At 41.8% G+C, this 13,543-nt stretch overlaps 1 protein-coding gene and 1 long non-coding RNA gene across 3 annotated transcripts in view; one reads left to right on the forward strand and one right to left on the reverse strand.

Annotated features, from left to right (window-relative positions):
• Positions 1–13,543, forward strand: part of EDNRA (endothelin receptor type A) — a 57,716-nt gene that overhangs the window by 16,187 nt on the left and 27,986 nt on the right. The window contains exon 3 of the mRNA XM_053254187.1: positions 12,906–13,036. Coding sequence (XP_053110162.1) covers positions 12,906–13,036 — 131 coding nt within the window. The remainder of the gene's footprint in view (positions 1–12,905; positions 13,037–13,543) is intronic.
• Positions 2,527–13,543, reverse strand: part of LOC128326746 (uncharacterized) — a 42,034-nt gene continuing 31,017 nt past the window's right edge. For both annotated transcript variants that reach the window (XR_008308232.1, XR_008308231.1), the window contains 2 exons: positions 3,897–3,980; positions 2,527–3,773 (listed from right to left, as the gene is read on the reverse strand). This is a non-coding gene — a long non-coding RNA (uncharacterized LOC128326746). The remainder of the gene's footprint in view (positions 3,774–3,896; positions 3,981–13,543) is intronic.

A 13,543-nucleotide genomic window follows, 5' to 3' on the forward strand; every position in this document is an offset into this window, starting at 1 on the left:
GGAACCATTTCAGACTGGCTTCCAGACAGTATTGGGTTATAGAAACAGTCCTGATGAATGCCCTGTAACAATGGTATGCTTCTCTGTTGATTCTCCTCAATCTCTCAACAACATTAGATATAACTGACCATGATATTCTTTTTTTGTGTGGCTCTACTCCTGCCTGGTGGACAGAGTCCAGACAGTGGTATCAAGGAACTGTATTTTGGTGGCATAGCATGTGCTAAGATTTTCCACGGGTTCTTTTATATCTGCATGCTGTTTAACATCCACATAAAACCACTGGGATCTGTCACCTGGAGCTTTGGAGTCGGATGCTATTAGTATCCAGCTCTACTCTCCTTTTTCAGTACAGACATCCTGAATAGGTGCGTGGAGTCAGCGATGAGCAGATAAGAGCTAATAAACTGAAGCTTAGAGCAGACAAGATGGGGTACTATTGCTAAAAGACTCCACAAATCAGGGAAGTGGTATTTGACCTGTTCTAGACAGATTGTACTGCCCCTTAAGGACTAGATTTGCAGCTTCTGGATGCCTTTAGACACAGTAAATAATGCAAAGAGAGGCCTCCATCCTGCTCTTATCCCATCTCATCCCATCCCATCCCATCCCATCCTCATGCCTAACAAGCAGCAAGCAGGTGACAAATTCCCTACATTGCTTCATTTACATCTTTACTGTGAGATGTTTATTTCCAGGGCAGTGTGGTTTTTTTAAATTAAAAATACAAATGTTATCAAATTAAATTTTTGGCTATTGCATGAAAAGGGAGCAAATTGGCTTACTAATTCCTAAAATTGATTTTGTGGCCTCTTATAATAATAATAATAATAATAATAATAATAATAATAATTCGATTTCTATACCGACCTTCCAAAAATGGCTCAGGGCGGTTTACATAGAGAAATAATAAATAAATAAGATGGATCCCTGTCCCCAAAGGGCTCACAAACTTTTTCAAAGACTTGGCTAAGCAAACTATGTTGTGCATGATGAGAATGTTCCCTACAAGTCATATTATCTTTGTTTGAAGGTAACGCTTCTATAATGTCAGCGTGTATGTGTTTGAGTTTTGATTTATGATGTGTTTATGGCCGAGGCTCAAATAAGTTTAGAATGCTGGGGCCAGCCTTAGTCATTTTGAATTACTGGCCAACATATTAAAATTGAGCTCAGCTTTCTCCACTCCTTTCTCTCCTCATTGGATTCTGAAATTTCTCCCTGCCCAGCCTTTCTGATCCAGCAAAGGCATGCTTCCTTGACCTATGGTTTTGTGGCAGATGTGTTTGTAATGTGGCTTCACAGATACAAATGTGTTTTTAGTCATAACAGAGACTGCAGCTCTTTTACACAATGTACAGGGGCATAATTATCAGCTTTTAAAAATGTCTGATGGGTTTGACATCTTGAATTCCATGTAAAATGTGTTACAGTGCATTCCTCTTACACTACATGCTATTATGTAGTGTGCTTATAATTTTCAGTATGAAGGTCAGCATAAGTGATAGCCTGTTCACATTATGCATGTGCATTACTTGAATTCTCTACATCTGGTAACTGGTAACTGAATGTATAAACTTACTCCATTGAAAAACATTGTGTGTAGGTGGTATGACTCTTGTTTATAATGTCCCATTCAAAACTGCAAGTTTATACTTGCATTTGTGAAAGGGCCATTATAAGTAAGTGTCATACTTGGTATTTCACTCATCAGGTGAAGAACATGCATCTATCTGTGAACCAGTCTGTAGGGCAAACTACACATATGGGGGCAACTATATGTCTTTTATACTTCTGTCTGTCCCATTCACATAAGTGGGGTCTACTCTTTACACTAAGATGAGCACACAGAAGAAGAGACTGAAAGATGCCCCCTGCCCATAGGAACCTGCCTTATACTGTCAGACCATCAGTCCAGCTAGTTATGTATTGCCTACACTGACTGACAGAAGCTTTCCAAGATATCAGACAAGAGTATTTCCCAGTCATACCTGGAGATGCCTGAGATTGAACCTGGGACCTGTGTGCAAGGCGGATGCTCTACCTCTAAGCCAGGGCTCTCCAAACCTTATTTCACTGTACTCTCCTGCTTTTAGCAGTTTTCTCCCTGCCCAGTAGAGCAGAACTGGGGACAAACTACTTAAGGAAGCAGAACATAGTGAGGTGAGGTGGAGAAGGGGACAGGTTTCACTCCCCCATCCTGTGCACTCTTTTTCATGTAAGGAGTAGGCCCTCCCACCCCCCACCCCCACCCCCACTTTATATGTGGGGGCAGGCATGTACACTGCCTTATCACATCTAGTTTGGCCCTTAGTCTGGCTCATATTTTTCTTTTGGGGTTCTGAACAATTAAATAGACTCCAAACATAAGGGAAAACAGATGCAAGGACTTTACTTAGGTATTCCTTAATGTCCTTAAAGGAATTTTTGACTCTGTTTGAACTTTACCAGCCAGTTCTCTGAGCTGCTTCACCCATAATCGCGTAGTAGCAACTGGGAAGATGAAAAAGATATGCACAGGGCTAGCCTTTCTAAAACCAGGTATTCAAATTGCATATGCATTAGTACAAGATATACATGTTCATGTTTTGGAAATATTTTGTTTTGGAAAAATAGATCTGCCTTTCTTAAAAGATGGAACCAGATCTTTCCATATGAGAGAAACGTGTTTCTTTATGGTCTCTTTCCCCTTTATCCAATAGGTCTGTCTATATGCCCCCCCCCACCACCACCCTTAGCATTCTTCAAGATGGATGGAGTCCCAACAGATTGAAGTCATGGCACAAAACATGTTTTAGCTTTGTTTTGAGTAAAGTTTAGATATAGATGGCTTGGGCCAGACTTCCTCCCACATGGATTCTACTACAACCCATGGAAGTTAATTGTACCCCACTGACACCACTTTTAGGTCATTCCCTGAAACGTTTCCAATTGTGTGTGTGAAAGACAGAGAATGTGTGCGTGTGTAGACCTTCATTTTCTGATGAGTGTGTGTGTGTGGGGGGGGCTTTTTAAGTAAGTGACAGCTGAGATGGCAGGGGGGGTTTCAAAATCTGTGCCACATTTCATTTACTAAAAATATGGTGTAGGACAGAGTTGTGTAGAATCAAGCCATTTGGGGAGACAGTTTGTTTCTTCAACTTACATGAGCATGCTCCTTCCATTCTACCAGTATTGTAAATGTGCTAGTTTATGAATTTGTAGCTCATTTGCCACCTTCATATATTGACATGTTTGCATTTAAAAACAACAACCACCAAGAATATTCTTTTAAAACTCCTGTTCATTCCTACAATCTGTTAGAAAAGCAAAACAAAAAACTGAAGAGAGAGGGTTAATGCCATCAACAGCAGTAATGAGTTCACACATTTTGTGATGCCTTGTTAATTAAAACAGTAGCTTTTTTGTAGCAAGACATGAAAGTCAATACAACTGAGAGAAAAGGAGGTACTTTGCTCAGTGTTTGAAAATAAAAATTGCTTTAACAAATCACTGTATGTATCAGCATGCACAGTTTTCCTAAAGGAAAACAGTTTTGTTTGAAAGAGAGTGAGCTTTAAATTATGGGAGAGAGAACTGGTACTACAAATAGAATTGCCAACTCTGACAGAAGCTATTCCTGGAGATTTTTTTCTCAAATATTTTCACAGCAGATATACACAATATTTTTCACAATAGCAAACCATTAAAATTTCCACATTGCTTTGAATAGTCACTTGGAAATATATGATGATTCCTGGAGATCCTCAGACAATCCTGGAAAGTTGGCAACCCTAACAAATGAAGTAAAGAAGCAATGAATCTTGCTGCATAAACAACTAAAAATCCATAAGAGAGGTAGAGAATTGTAACAAATGCATATACTGCAAGAATTTCAAAGAAGCCAAAGTCTATACCTGTTACTGATTAGCTTCATGGCTACAATTTATTTGTCTCTTTAGAATTTCTATAGTTGGATCCTTGGGATTAGACTTCCCATTCTGTTCCAGAAGAAACGGAAGGAGAAAGGAGAAAAAGCAAGATATGTTAAAAGCGGGGGGGCATCATAAATTAGGCCTACAAACAAACAAACTTAATAGTGCATAAGCCTCATTGAGCACAGTGGGACTCAGAAGTCAATATGGATGGGATTGTGTTTCAAATCCTATCAAGAGAGCTTTCCTTGGCAGGTATGGCTACAAAAAATAACTATAACATTAATTAGCAATCAAGTTTACCCTGCCAACACACACTGCTTAAGAATAAGGCATTTTTTTATCTGAGGCTTTTAGTATCTTTGTGAAATGTAGCCCTCAGCTTCCTCACAAGGGCTCATATTTCCTCATACACCCTCTCATAGGTACATCTGGCTACTGAACTGGGAAGAATACGAGTGGAGGGCTACAAGAATTTTAATTGGTGAAGGGCCTAGAGACATTTCCTTCAGTGGCTGCTGAAAAATGCAGGGGAAGAGAAGCTCTCTTGTTGACAGAAAGGCGAAGCATAGATAATATAAAAGACTAACTAAGGCTGAATTATACAGTCGGGAGTAAGGGCTATTAAGATAGTGACACATCTTACTTCTGAGTCAGCATGCATAGAGTTGCATTGCAAGTCTGCAGTTCTAAGTTTACTTATTTGGGAGTAAGGGCTATTGAACTCGGTGACAGTTCTGAGTCAACATGCACAGGATCAGGCTTGTGTGTGATTGAGCAAGCAAGCAAGTGAGCATGGGTTCTTTCTGTAACAATACAGGAAGTCCATTGGCCATTATGGAAAACAGGAATATAAGGGACAGACTCAGGGGAAAGCAAGGAACGAAAGAGCTGGTGGGAAACTGCTGGATGCCTCTTCTATCCATCTCCTACCCCAGGGCTTCTCAACGTTGGGCCCCCAGATGTTATTGGACTTCACCTCCCATAATCCCCAACCAAAGGCCACTGGGAAGGGGGATTATGGGAGCTGAAGTCCAATAACATCTGGAGACCCAATGCTGAGAATCCCTGTTCTACCCTATAAACCTCAAATACCACCTGGCTGTTGAGGCTCTATTAATTACCTCTATTAATACCAATGCTAGGCGTCTTCCTTGCAATCTAGCATCCTCAAATGCTTTGCCTCCCTTTTGATTTCATCCCTCTACCACACATGCTATTACCTCATGGGTCAGCATCCTTCTAAGTCACCCTCGCCCCCAATGGAAAGCACTTTTAGAAGGGGAAAATGCTTCTTTTAGATTTTTTTTTTAAAAATTAATTCTACCATGTTCCTTGTTTGGGGCATAGGCTGTTTCTTGAACCACACAGACATAAGAAGGCTAATAATACACTAAAAGTGAGAGAGGCATTAATGGCTAAGAGATTACTGTATCCTCATTTGAGCTGAACTCACGAACCCTACTCAGACATTATGTTGTATGTGCATACAGATGTCTGTACACATGTACATGTTTTTGTGTGAATGACTCATTCATGTTTAAGTGTCCTTGGCTATACAACACTTCAAATATAGCATACAGATAGGAAATTTATGCTGTTGAATGTAATGTGTGAATAACTATGCATGTGTGCAGATCTGATTATGTGCACACTGTACACAGATTACACCTGCACTTAACATAATGTGTGAACAGGACTACAGAAAATATACGTCTACAAACATCCATAGTAACATTTCACATAATTTCTGAATAGGGCTATGGTGAAAGATCACTTCTTTCACCACATCTGATCACTTCTCATGCACCCAAATTGCTGGTCACCCAGGGATGAAAGGAGTTAACACTCTACCTACCAAATTTGGGTCTAAGAAAATGGCTTTAAGGATACGGTCTAGCTCTTATGCCAGATGAAATCAGTATATATGTATTGGTAAGAAGAAGAATGCATGTACCAGCATGAATTTTAAATTCACACCTTTTCCCCTAGGGTTCCTATTCAGTGAGGAGAGTGAGTAGCATGAGTGGATGAGGTAGCAATATTGGCCCCAGTTCAAAAATAGTTACACACAAATAAATGCAGATACAGGAGGACCTCGATATTCGCGGGGGTTCAGTTCCACGGTTGTTGCACAGATACAGAAACCATGAATATCGAGGCATTGGGTGAATGGATAATTGGGGTTTAGGTTCCTGGTCACTGGGAAAATAAGGGAGAAATGCTGTGCCCCTGAAATGCCTTAAAACCATCCAAAAATCACCATTTGCATTGTTTAAAAAAACAGGAGCCATTTTGTGGCTCCAAGAAACAAAATGGCAGCCAGAAATAACCTCTGTGTTAATTTCTTGCCACCTCCGACCTGCGGATATGTAAGGTCTACATGGTGGGGTTTTGTTTGTTTGTTTGTTTCGCATATGCCGAGGTTGTGTGTCTTTTTCCCAACAGCGGATATGCGAATCTGCGGATATCAAATCAGCGTATAATGAGGTTTGTCTATACAGCGCAGTGCATGGGTTGGAAATACATATTTGCATCTTCAATTTTTTGGGAATGAAAATGTGCTCTCCAAGCCAGTAGCCATACACCAGGTAGTACAAACTGAGATTGTGTGAGATACCCCATGTCTAAATGTGCAGTTGAATGTTGCCTACCACACATATGTCCCATTATTATTACATTTATATCCCGCTTTTCCTCCAAGGAGCCCAGAGCAGTGTACTACACACTTGGGTTTCTCCTCACAACAACCCTGTGAAGTAGGTTAGGCTGAGAGAGAAGTGATTGGCCCGGAGTCACCCAGCTAGTATCATGGTTGAATGGGGATTTGAACTCGGGTCTCCCCGGTCCTAGTCCAGCACTCTAACCACTACACCACGCTGGCTCCAATGTTGGAGCACGGGAGTTAACTGCTCCATACTCAGGTAGGACTGTAAAGCCTCCTGAATACCAGATGATGGGACAGCCAGCAGGGCATAGCCATAATCTTTAAGTCCTATTAGTGGTCTTCCAGAAAATAGAATGCTGAAACAGATGAATCTTGATCTAGGACAGCAAAACAATTCTTGTATTCCATGTGCTAGCATTAGTTAACCGTAATTGCATATTGATCTTAATACTGACGGAACTTGAAAGCAGATGATAAAACTGCATAAGGGAAAAACAAAGACCTCTTAACTGGGCATGAACAATCCTGTAGGAATTTCTAAAGTTTTTCTCCAGATTGTGGCCTAAAAGGTGCTGGCTTTTATCATCCAAAGCATCACTGTAAATTTCCTCATCTGGGACTCACAAAATCTTTTTGTAAACTATTTGGTAGGTTGTTGAGACCATCTTGTATAGAAGCATCTTCTACACAGCACAAAGAAAGTTAATGATGCTAAGCATATTATAAATGACAAGTATCATGAAGCCCACATGGTGACAGTTCAAACAGAAATATCCAAACAGAATGTTCTCAGCACTTTTTCTCTGTTGGTTACAGTTTCAGTGTTTGGGTGGGGAAAAACAAGTTTAGAAAGATTGGGGCATTCAGGAAGTTGTGGTTGTCTGGTCAGTTTTCCTGAATTCCAGAAGCTGCACCTTGAAATCTTAAAAGTTTCTGATTTCAGCCCACAAATATGTAGTCAGAATTCTGCTGTGCCAGACATTACACTGCAGTTTGTCTTGAACAATTTGGCTATAAAACTGTCGTACAGCTGTTGAGCACTTAGTGGTAAATCTGTTTCCCTTGTAAAGATCCAAAGATTTAGAATCAGAAGACCAGACCTTAAGTCATTTGGAAGCAAGGAGAATATCAGATAGTCAGCTATTCTTGGGAGGTCAGTAAAACACTCCTTCCCCCCCTACCCCAGCCCTTTCAGGCATATCGTTGTTTGACACCTTCCTGGCAAGTTGAATAGCTGCAAATCTTGCATTCATTTCTTGTCATTATATACCTGGACAGCAAGGGTGTACATGGACTGATTTTTGTGGTTTGGTTCGAACTTTGATTGAACTTTGATTGAAATGAACTTTGATTGAATTTGAACCAAACTGCCAGTCCACGAATTGGTCCAGTACATTGGATCAAACCAGTTCTAGCCGGACCGACGGTCTGAAGGGCTATGCTTGTAAAGAGGTGAAGATCAGTAAGCACCTACTTGTAAAGGTGCCCTTTCTCTACCCCCACCCTCTGCCTGTTGCCCTTAGGAGCCTTTTAAAGGCAGGATTCCCCTTTGCTTGACTTTATTCTTACAAGCATAGCCTCTTGGACCAGGTCAAACCGGTCCTCAATAGACCAGGCTTGGTCCAATTTGATCGTGGGCCGAACCTCCTCTCCTGGAGGCCGGTTCAGTTCGTGATCGAACTGTTGAACTGACCCAGTTCATGGTGGACCGGTTTGTGCACACCCCTACTGGACAGTGTCCTGGTATTTTTGGACAACCAGGTATCCCATGCTAAGTAAATATGCGGAAGCCTAAGATGTCTGTGATCACACAGACTGCATATCAACTGTGAAAAGTCCTGTTTAGATCTGATTTTTGCAAATTTTCATTGATGTGACATCCAAATGAACTGTAGGTATTCCATGGGATATATGGGCATGAGATCCTATATCAGGTTGCATGTCAAAGTCGGATTCTGCAATGATATGCATGGGCGGGGGGAACTCTGCAGAAATGACATTCATCTGTATTGTCAATAAAGAGCAGAAATAAAAAGAATTGGTACATTGACTCATTACTTGGCTGAAAGGTGTTTTGAGTCTGTAGGGCTCACACAGCAGACTGTCATGTTACATTCTCCTTGAGTGTTTTGCTAGTATTCTGTATCCTGCAGCCTTTTTTTTTATTTAAGCCTAAATATAAATAATATTTCATTTCTATTCTGTATTGGCTTTAAAAGTGTGCTTCCTTTCCTCTCTGTTCTCCCCCTTCTCAGTTAATTTCAGGTCACTGGCAAAATCGCATGCTATGCTCAGACACATCACAAATTTGTTTTACATGCAAACCTTTATCGCCTCCAACACATTTGATAAAAGTCAATTAAATGTGAAAAGATCCAAGGAGCAAAACACTGCATGCATCTACACTTGTTCAAAGCATTTGCAATGACAGCTAGGGCAGCTATTACTATAAGCACACTAATTATTCAGAAAAATCATTTAATTCACATTTGTAATGTTGATGCTTCTTGAGAGAACAAAAGAATTAACCGGAAAAGAATTCCTGACACACAAGAGGGCTAGCGGGGAGGAAGCTTTAAAAAGCTTACCTCCCCACAGACAACTGAGAGCTCCCTCTTTGGTGGGTGGATCTCCCACCCAGACAATTACCAACTGCTGCCTGTAACTTGGAGGGATGCCAGGATGCATTGCCCCACACGTTGCCCCACCCCCGGAGCTCCCATAATGCACCACGCAAGTGTGTGGTGCATTATGGGGATCCTCCCTCCCCAAAGCTGGCCAGGAGCCCTGCAGTCTGCTAGCCCTGGATGCAAGCAGCCAGGGCTGGCAGACGATCACAAAAACAGGGTTAGGAGAGCGTTCACTCTCCTAACTTCATTTTAGAGCAGGCCTGCTCAACTTAGGCCCCCCAGCTGTTTTTGAACTACAACTCCCATAATCCCCAGCCCAGTGGCCAATAGCCAGGGATTATGGGAATTGTAGGCCAACATCTTCAGGAGGACAAAAGTTGAGCAGCCCTGTTTGAGAGAGTGGCTGCCTAGACGGGTTTGCCGCCAAGGCGCCACTAGGATTGGGCCCAGGAAGGAAGGAAGCCCAGCCTGGCACAGGCAAAACCGGGCTGGGCTTCCTTAGCCTGGTTTTGCCTGCGCATGTGAATATTAATTTATATATGATTGCATTCTGTTGCTATCGACCAACAGCCTACAAAGGGGGTGTCAGTTTTCTAAAATGTTGTATGCATCAAACTATGCACGTGTAAATACAGTAATAAAATCCCCCCCCCATAAAGTTTCTAACCTAATTGGGCCAAATGTCATTTTCCAGAGGCCTACACGTACTAGCATGAGAAAGCTTACTGGCTGCAGTCCAGTGCATATTTATACGCACTTAAGCCCCATTAAATTTAAGGCTATGCTAAATTGGGGGCACAAAGTGTGTATTTTAATAGGAATGTTCAGAAGTTAAGTGAGGGCTTGGTCATAAGCAGTAGACAAAAGGAGAAAGGAAGTGGAGGGCCTGGTTCATTATTGTTTTTGCACTATGAAGCTCTGAAATGTTGCTTCTAAATTCAAGGAAAGGTATTCTGCACTTGGCATTCTTGGTCACTCTCAGAGCTTAATGAGATCACCAGAGCCAATAGGTCAGGGGTCAGGATAGTTGGGTGGCTGCTATAGGTTCAGGGCCTTAGGAAGGGGTCACTGCTGACCCCTGGGACCACTTCCTGCCCATTGATGTTGTGTGATGGTGGCGGAGTGACTCTGTCAGGGCTCACCCAAGTAGGAGGGATCCCATGAACAGCAGTTTTATGAGGACTAATGGAACCTGCAGTTCGCCCTGCTCTCAGCATTAAATGTTGCACTTTATGGTTGACACCAGTGGTCAACAGGAGATGTAATTTATTACCCCATTCTTAAGGGGTCCCAAAGATGTGCAAGAAAATAATAACCATTAAAACAAACAACCATTAAAACATTAAAAGCAGAACAAAAAGTAGCTCCAGCAATAAAAACTAAAGTCTAAAAGGCCTGGGCAAATAAAAGATGCCAAAAAGAGAACAGACTTGATGCCAGGTGAACGTTGCTAAGGAGATGGTTCCAGAGTTGGGGCACCATAAGTTCCTCTCCCTAATCACCATCCACCTTACCATGAATGATGGGTGGGGGGACCCAGTGAGTGGCCTCTGAGGACAACTGCAATACAGGGAGAAGTTCATACAGGGAAAGGTAAGGTATCTGTTTCCAAGCCATTTAGGGCTGTAAAGGGTAAAATTAGCATTCTAAATTGTGCTCAGAAATGGACTGGGTGCCAATGCAGCTCTTTCAAAACTAGCAAGCTAGGGCGTAGCTAGGGGAGAGGGGGCCCGTGTTCATCCCTCTCTCTGGCGGCCCCCCAGAGTAAGGGAGACAATAAAGAATATAGGGAGGGATGGAGCTGGAGGGCCCTCAGGAGCTGGGGGCCCCGTGTTCTTTGAACCCTTTTGCTCAATTATAGCTACGCCTCTGCTAGCAAGGTATATTTCATGCATCCGGACCCAGTCAGCAATCTAGCTGCTGTATTTTGAACCAACTACAGTTTCTGAACACTCTTCAAAGGCAGCCCCAGACTGCCTTTACAATCTTTACATCCCATTACCTTGACTTCCCATTACAGTAATCCAAATGGGATGTTATCAGAGAGTGGTTGTTGTGACCAGACCACCTCTGCCCAAAGGTGCACAAGCCTAAGTTAGAGGAAGTTGTTATGTGCCATGGAAGTCACTTGAGCCTCCATTGACAATGCTGGAGCTCATAGCATTCCCAGACTGTGAATATGATGCTTTAAGGTGAGTTCAGCACTGTCTAAAACAGGCTGATCACACCTTCCTGATCAGCTATACCTCCATCTTGTCTGGACTAAGCTTCAGTTTACTATCAGTCTGTGACTCCACACACTGGTTCAGGACCTCTACAGGATAGAAGTCACCCTGCATCCAGCCTTCCTTCCTCATCTTCTAGCCAGAAGTATCATGCCAGATTTGTGGCTGAACAAGAGAAAACACAGTTGCTATGTGTGGAGACAGCTGCTGATGCCATTTTACCACAGATTTCAGGAATGCTGTGCAATGTCCCTGATGCTTCAGACCTGGGGTTCATGGTCATGTGATAAAACAGTTTTAAAATCCCATTTAACAGCAGCCACTTTGGGAAGAAGTTGATGTGTCCCATACCCTTTTCCCCACTTAAACCCAGAAACTCAAAGCATATAGGTGCCACGGAACTAAGATTTCACAGATCATAAAATTAGATATAGATTAAATAACTAAAATTAGCTGTTCAACCTGCTCTGGTTACACTACCCTTTAGGAGTAAGCTCAGTCAGAGCCTAGAGGTATCATTAGATCTGACCCTTCCATTGGGTGTTCAGGTAGTGTCCATGGCACAAGGTACCTTTCACAAGCTTAGATTCTGTGTCAGCTGCCACCCTTACTACCACCCTTACTAGTGAGAGGCAGCCTTACTTCAGTTATCCATCCCTACTAATCTCCAGGTTAGATTACTTTAATGAGTTATACAGGGGGCTGCCTTTGAATACTGTTTGGAGATTTCAGGAGGTTCAGAATATGGCAGCTAGATTAAGAAGGATCCACTGGTCCGATCATATTTCATCTGTGTTAAAAGTGTTTATTGAACCCGATTATGTCTCTGAGCACAATTCAAGGAGCTTGTTTAAAACCCTAAATGGCTCGGGATCTGGAAATTTAAAGAACTACTTTCACGAGTACAAACCTGCCTGGAATCTAAGATGAGCTTTTGAGGTCCTCTGGATATTCAGGGTGACCGAGAGGGCCTTTTCAGTGGTGCCAGCTCATATATGAAATACCTTCCACAGGAAGATTCAGGAGGCATCAACCTATGTTTTGTTTGGACAAAAAGCTAAGACTTTTCTGTTCCTTAAAACTTTTGATTGGTCATATTATTTTCCACTTTCATTGGTTTGTTTTGAATATGCCTGATGTTAGACTGTTTCTCTTGTTAGAACTGCTGAATTAAGTTATTTTGTCTTATTGTTTGATGCAATGAATTTTTATTGAAAACTGCTTTGGATATTTTTTAATAGAGAAGGAGATATAAATATTTTAAATACATATATATGACACTCCAGTCCCTTTCATGGGACAAATTGAAGCCGTTTATGTGAAATGTTGGAAATTACAGTTTAATCTAAGAATGTTCATGTACTGGGATGTGGCCTGAGAACAAACATGATGAAATTGTAGATGTTTGTTAATGTTTTCTACACTGTCATCAACATTTCCAATTCTTTTGTTTTTATCCATTCTCTAGCTTCATACTCAGCCACAGTGGCCCTTTGGGCGTAGTCCTTTTGGGACCCTTCTTTGCAAGAGTTTTCCTTTTATTCAGAAGGCATCAGTGGGAATCACAGTTCTTAATCTCTGTGCTCTGAGTGTGGACAGGTAAAGACTTTAAATATTGTTTCCTAGAACAAGAACAATCAAGAGAGTTTGAAAACAAGGGTGCTTGCTTATGCTTCCAAAGAGTTACAGGACTACCAATGATTTTTGAGATGGAGGCCTTGCTTCATGTTGAGATTAAAGCCATTATCATGTGCTTTGTTGTAATCCTGGTAGATAGGTTTCTTAGTAGTCTGTGGACAAAGGAAGTATGGGAAAATTATCAGGTGCCCTTAACTAATACAACAGGAGGGTTCACATGATATCATGGTGTCATGAATGAAAACCAGAGATTTCAGCAGTGCATGTGCTCCTATGGAATGTGTCATGTGTGAACTCGGTATTTTTCGCCTATCCCCAGGTGGCGCCACAAAAACCTGACATTCAGCTGACAATGAAAACCTGAGCTCAAACTTAAATCAATGATCTTGACTGGAATGTTGGGTTTTTGTGGCACCACCCAACATTTGCAAAAAAAAAATCTGAGTCCACACAACACACTCCATGGGA

Source organism: Hemicordylus capensis, chromosome 5 (genome assembly GCF_027244095.1).
Source record: "Hemicordylus capensis ecotype Gifberg chromosome 5, rHemCap1.1.pri, whole genome shotgun sequence".
In the NCBI taxonomy this organism is placed as follows: Eukaryota; Metazoa; Chordata; class Lepidosauria; order Squamata; family Cordylidae; genus Hemicordylus; species Hemicordylus capensis.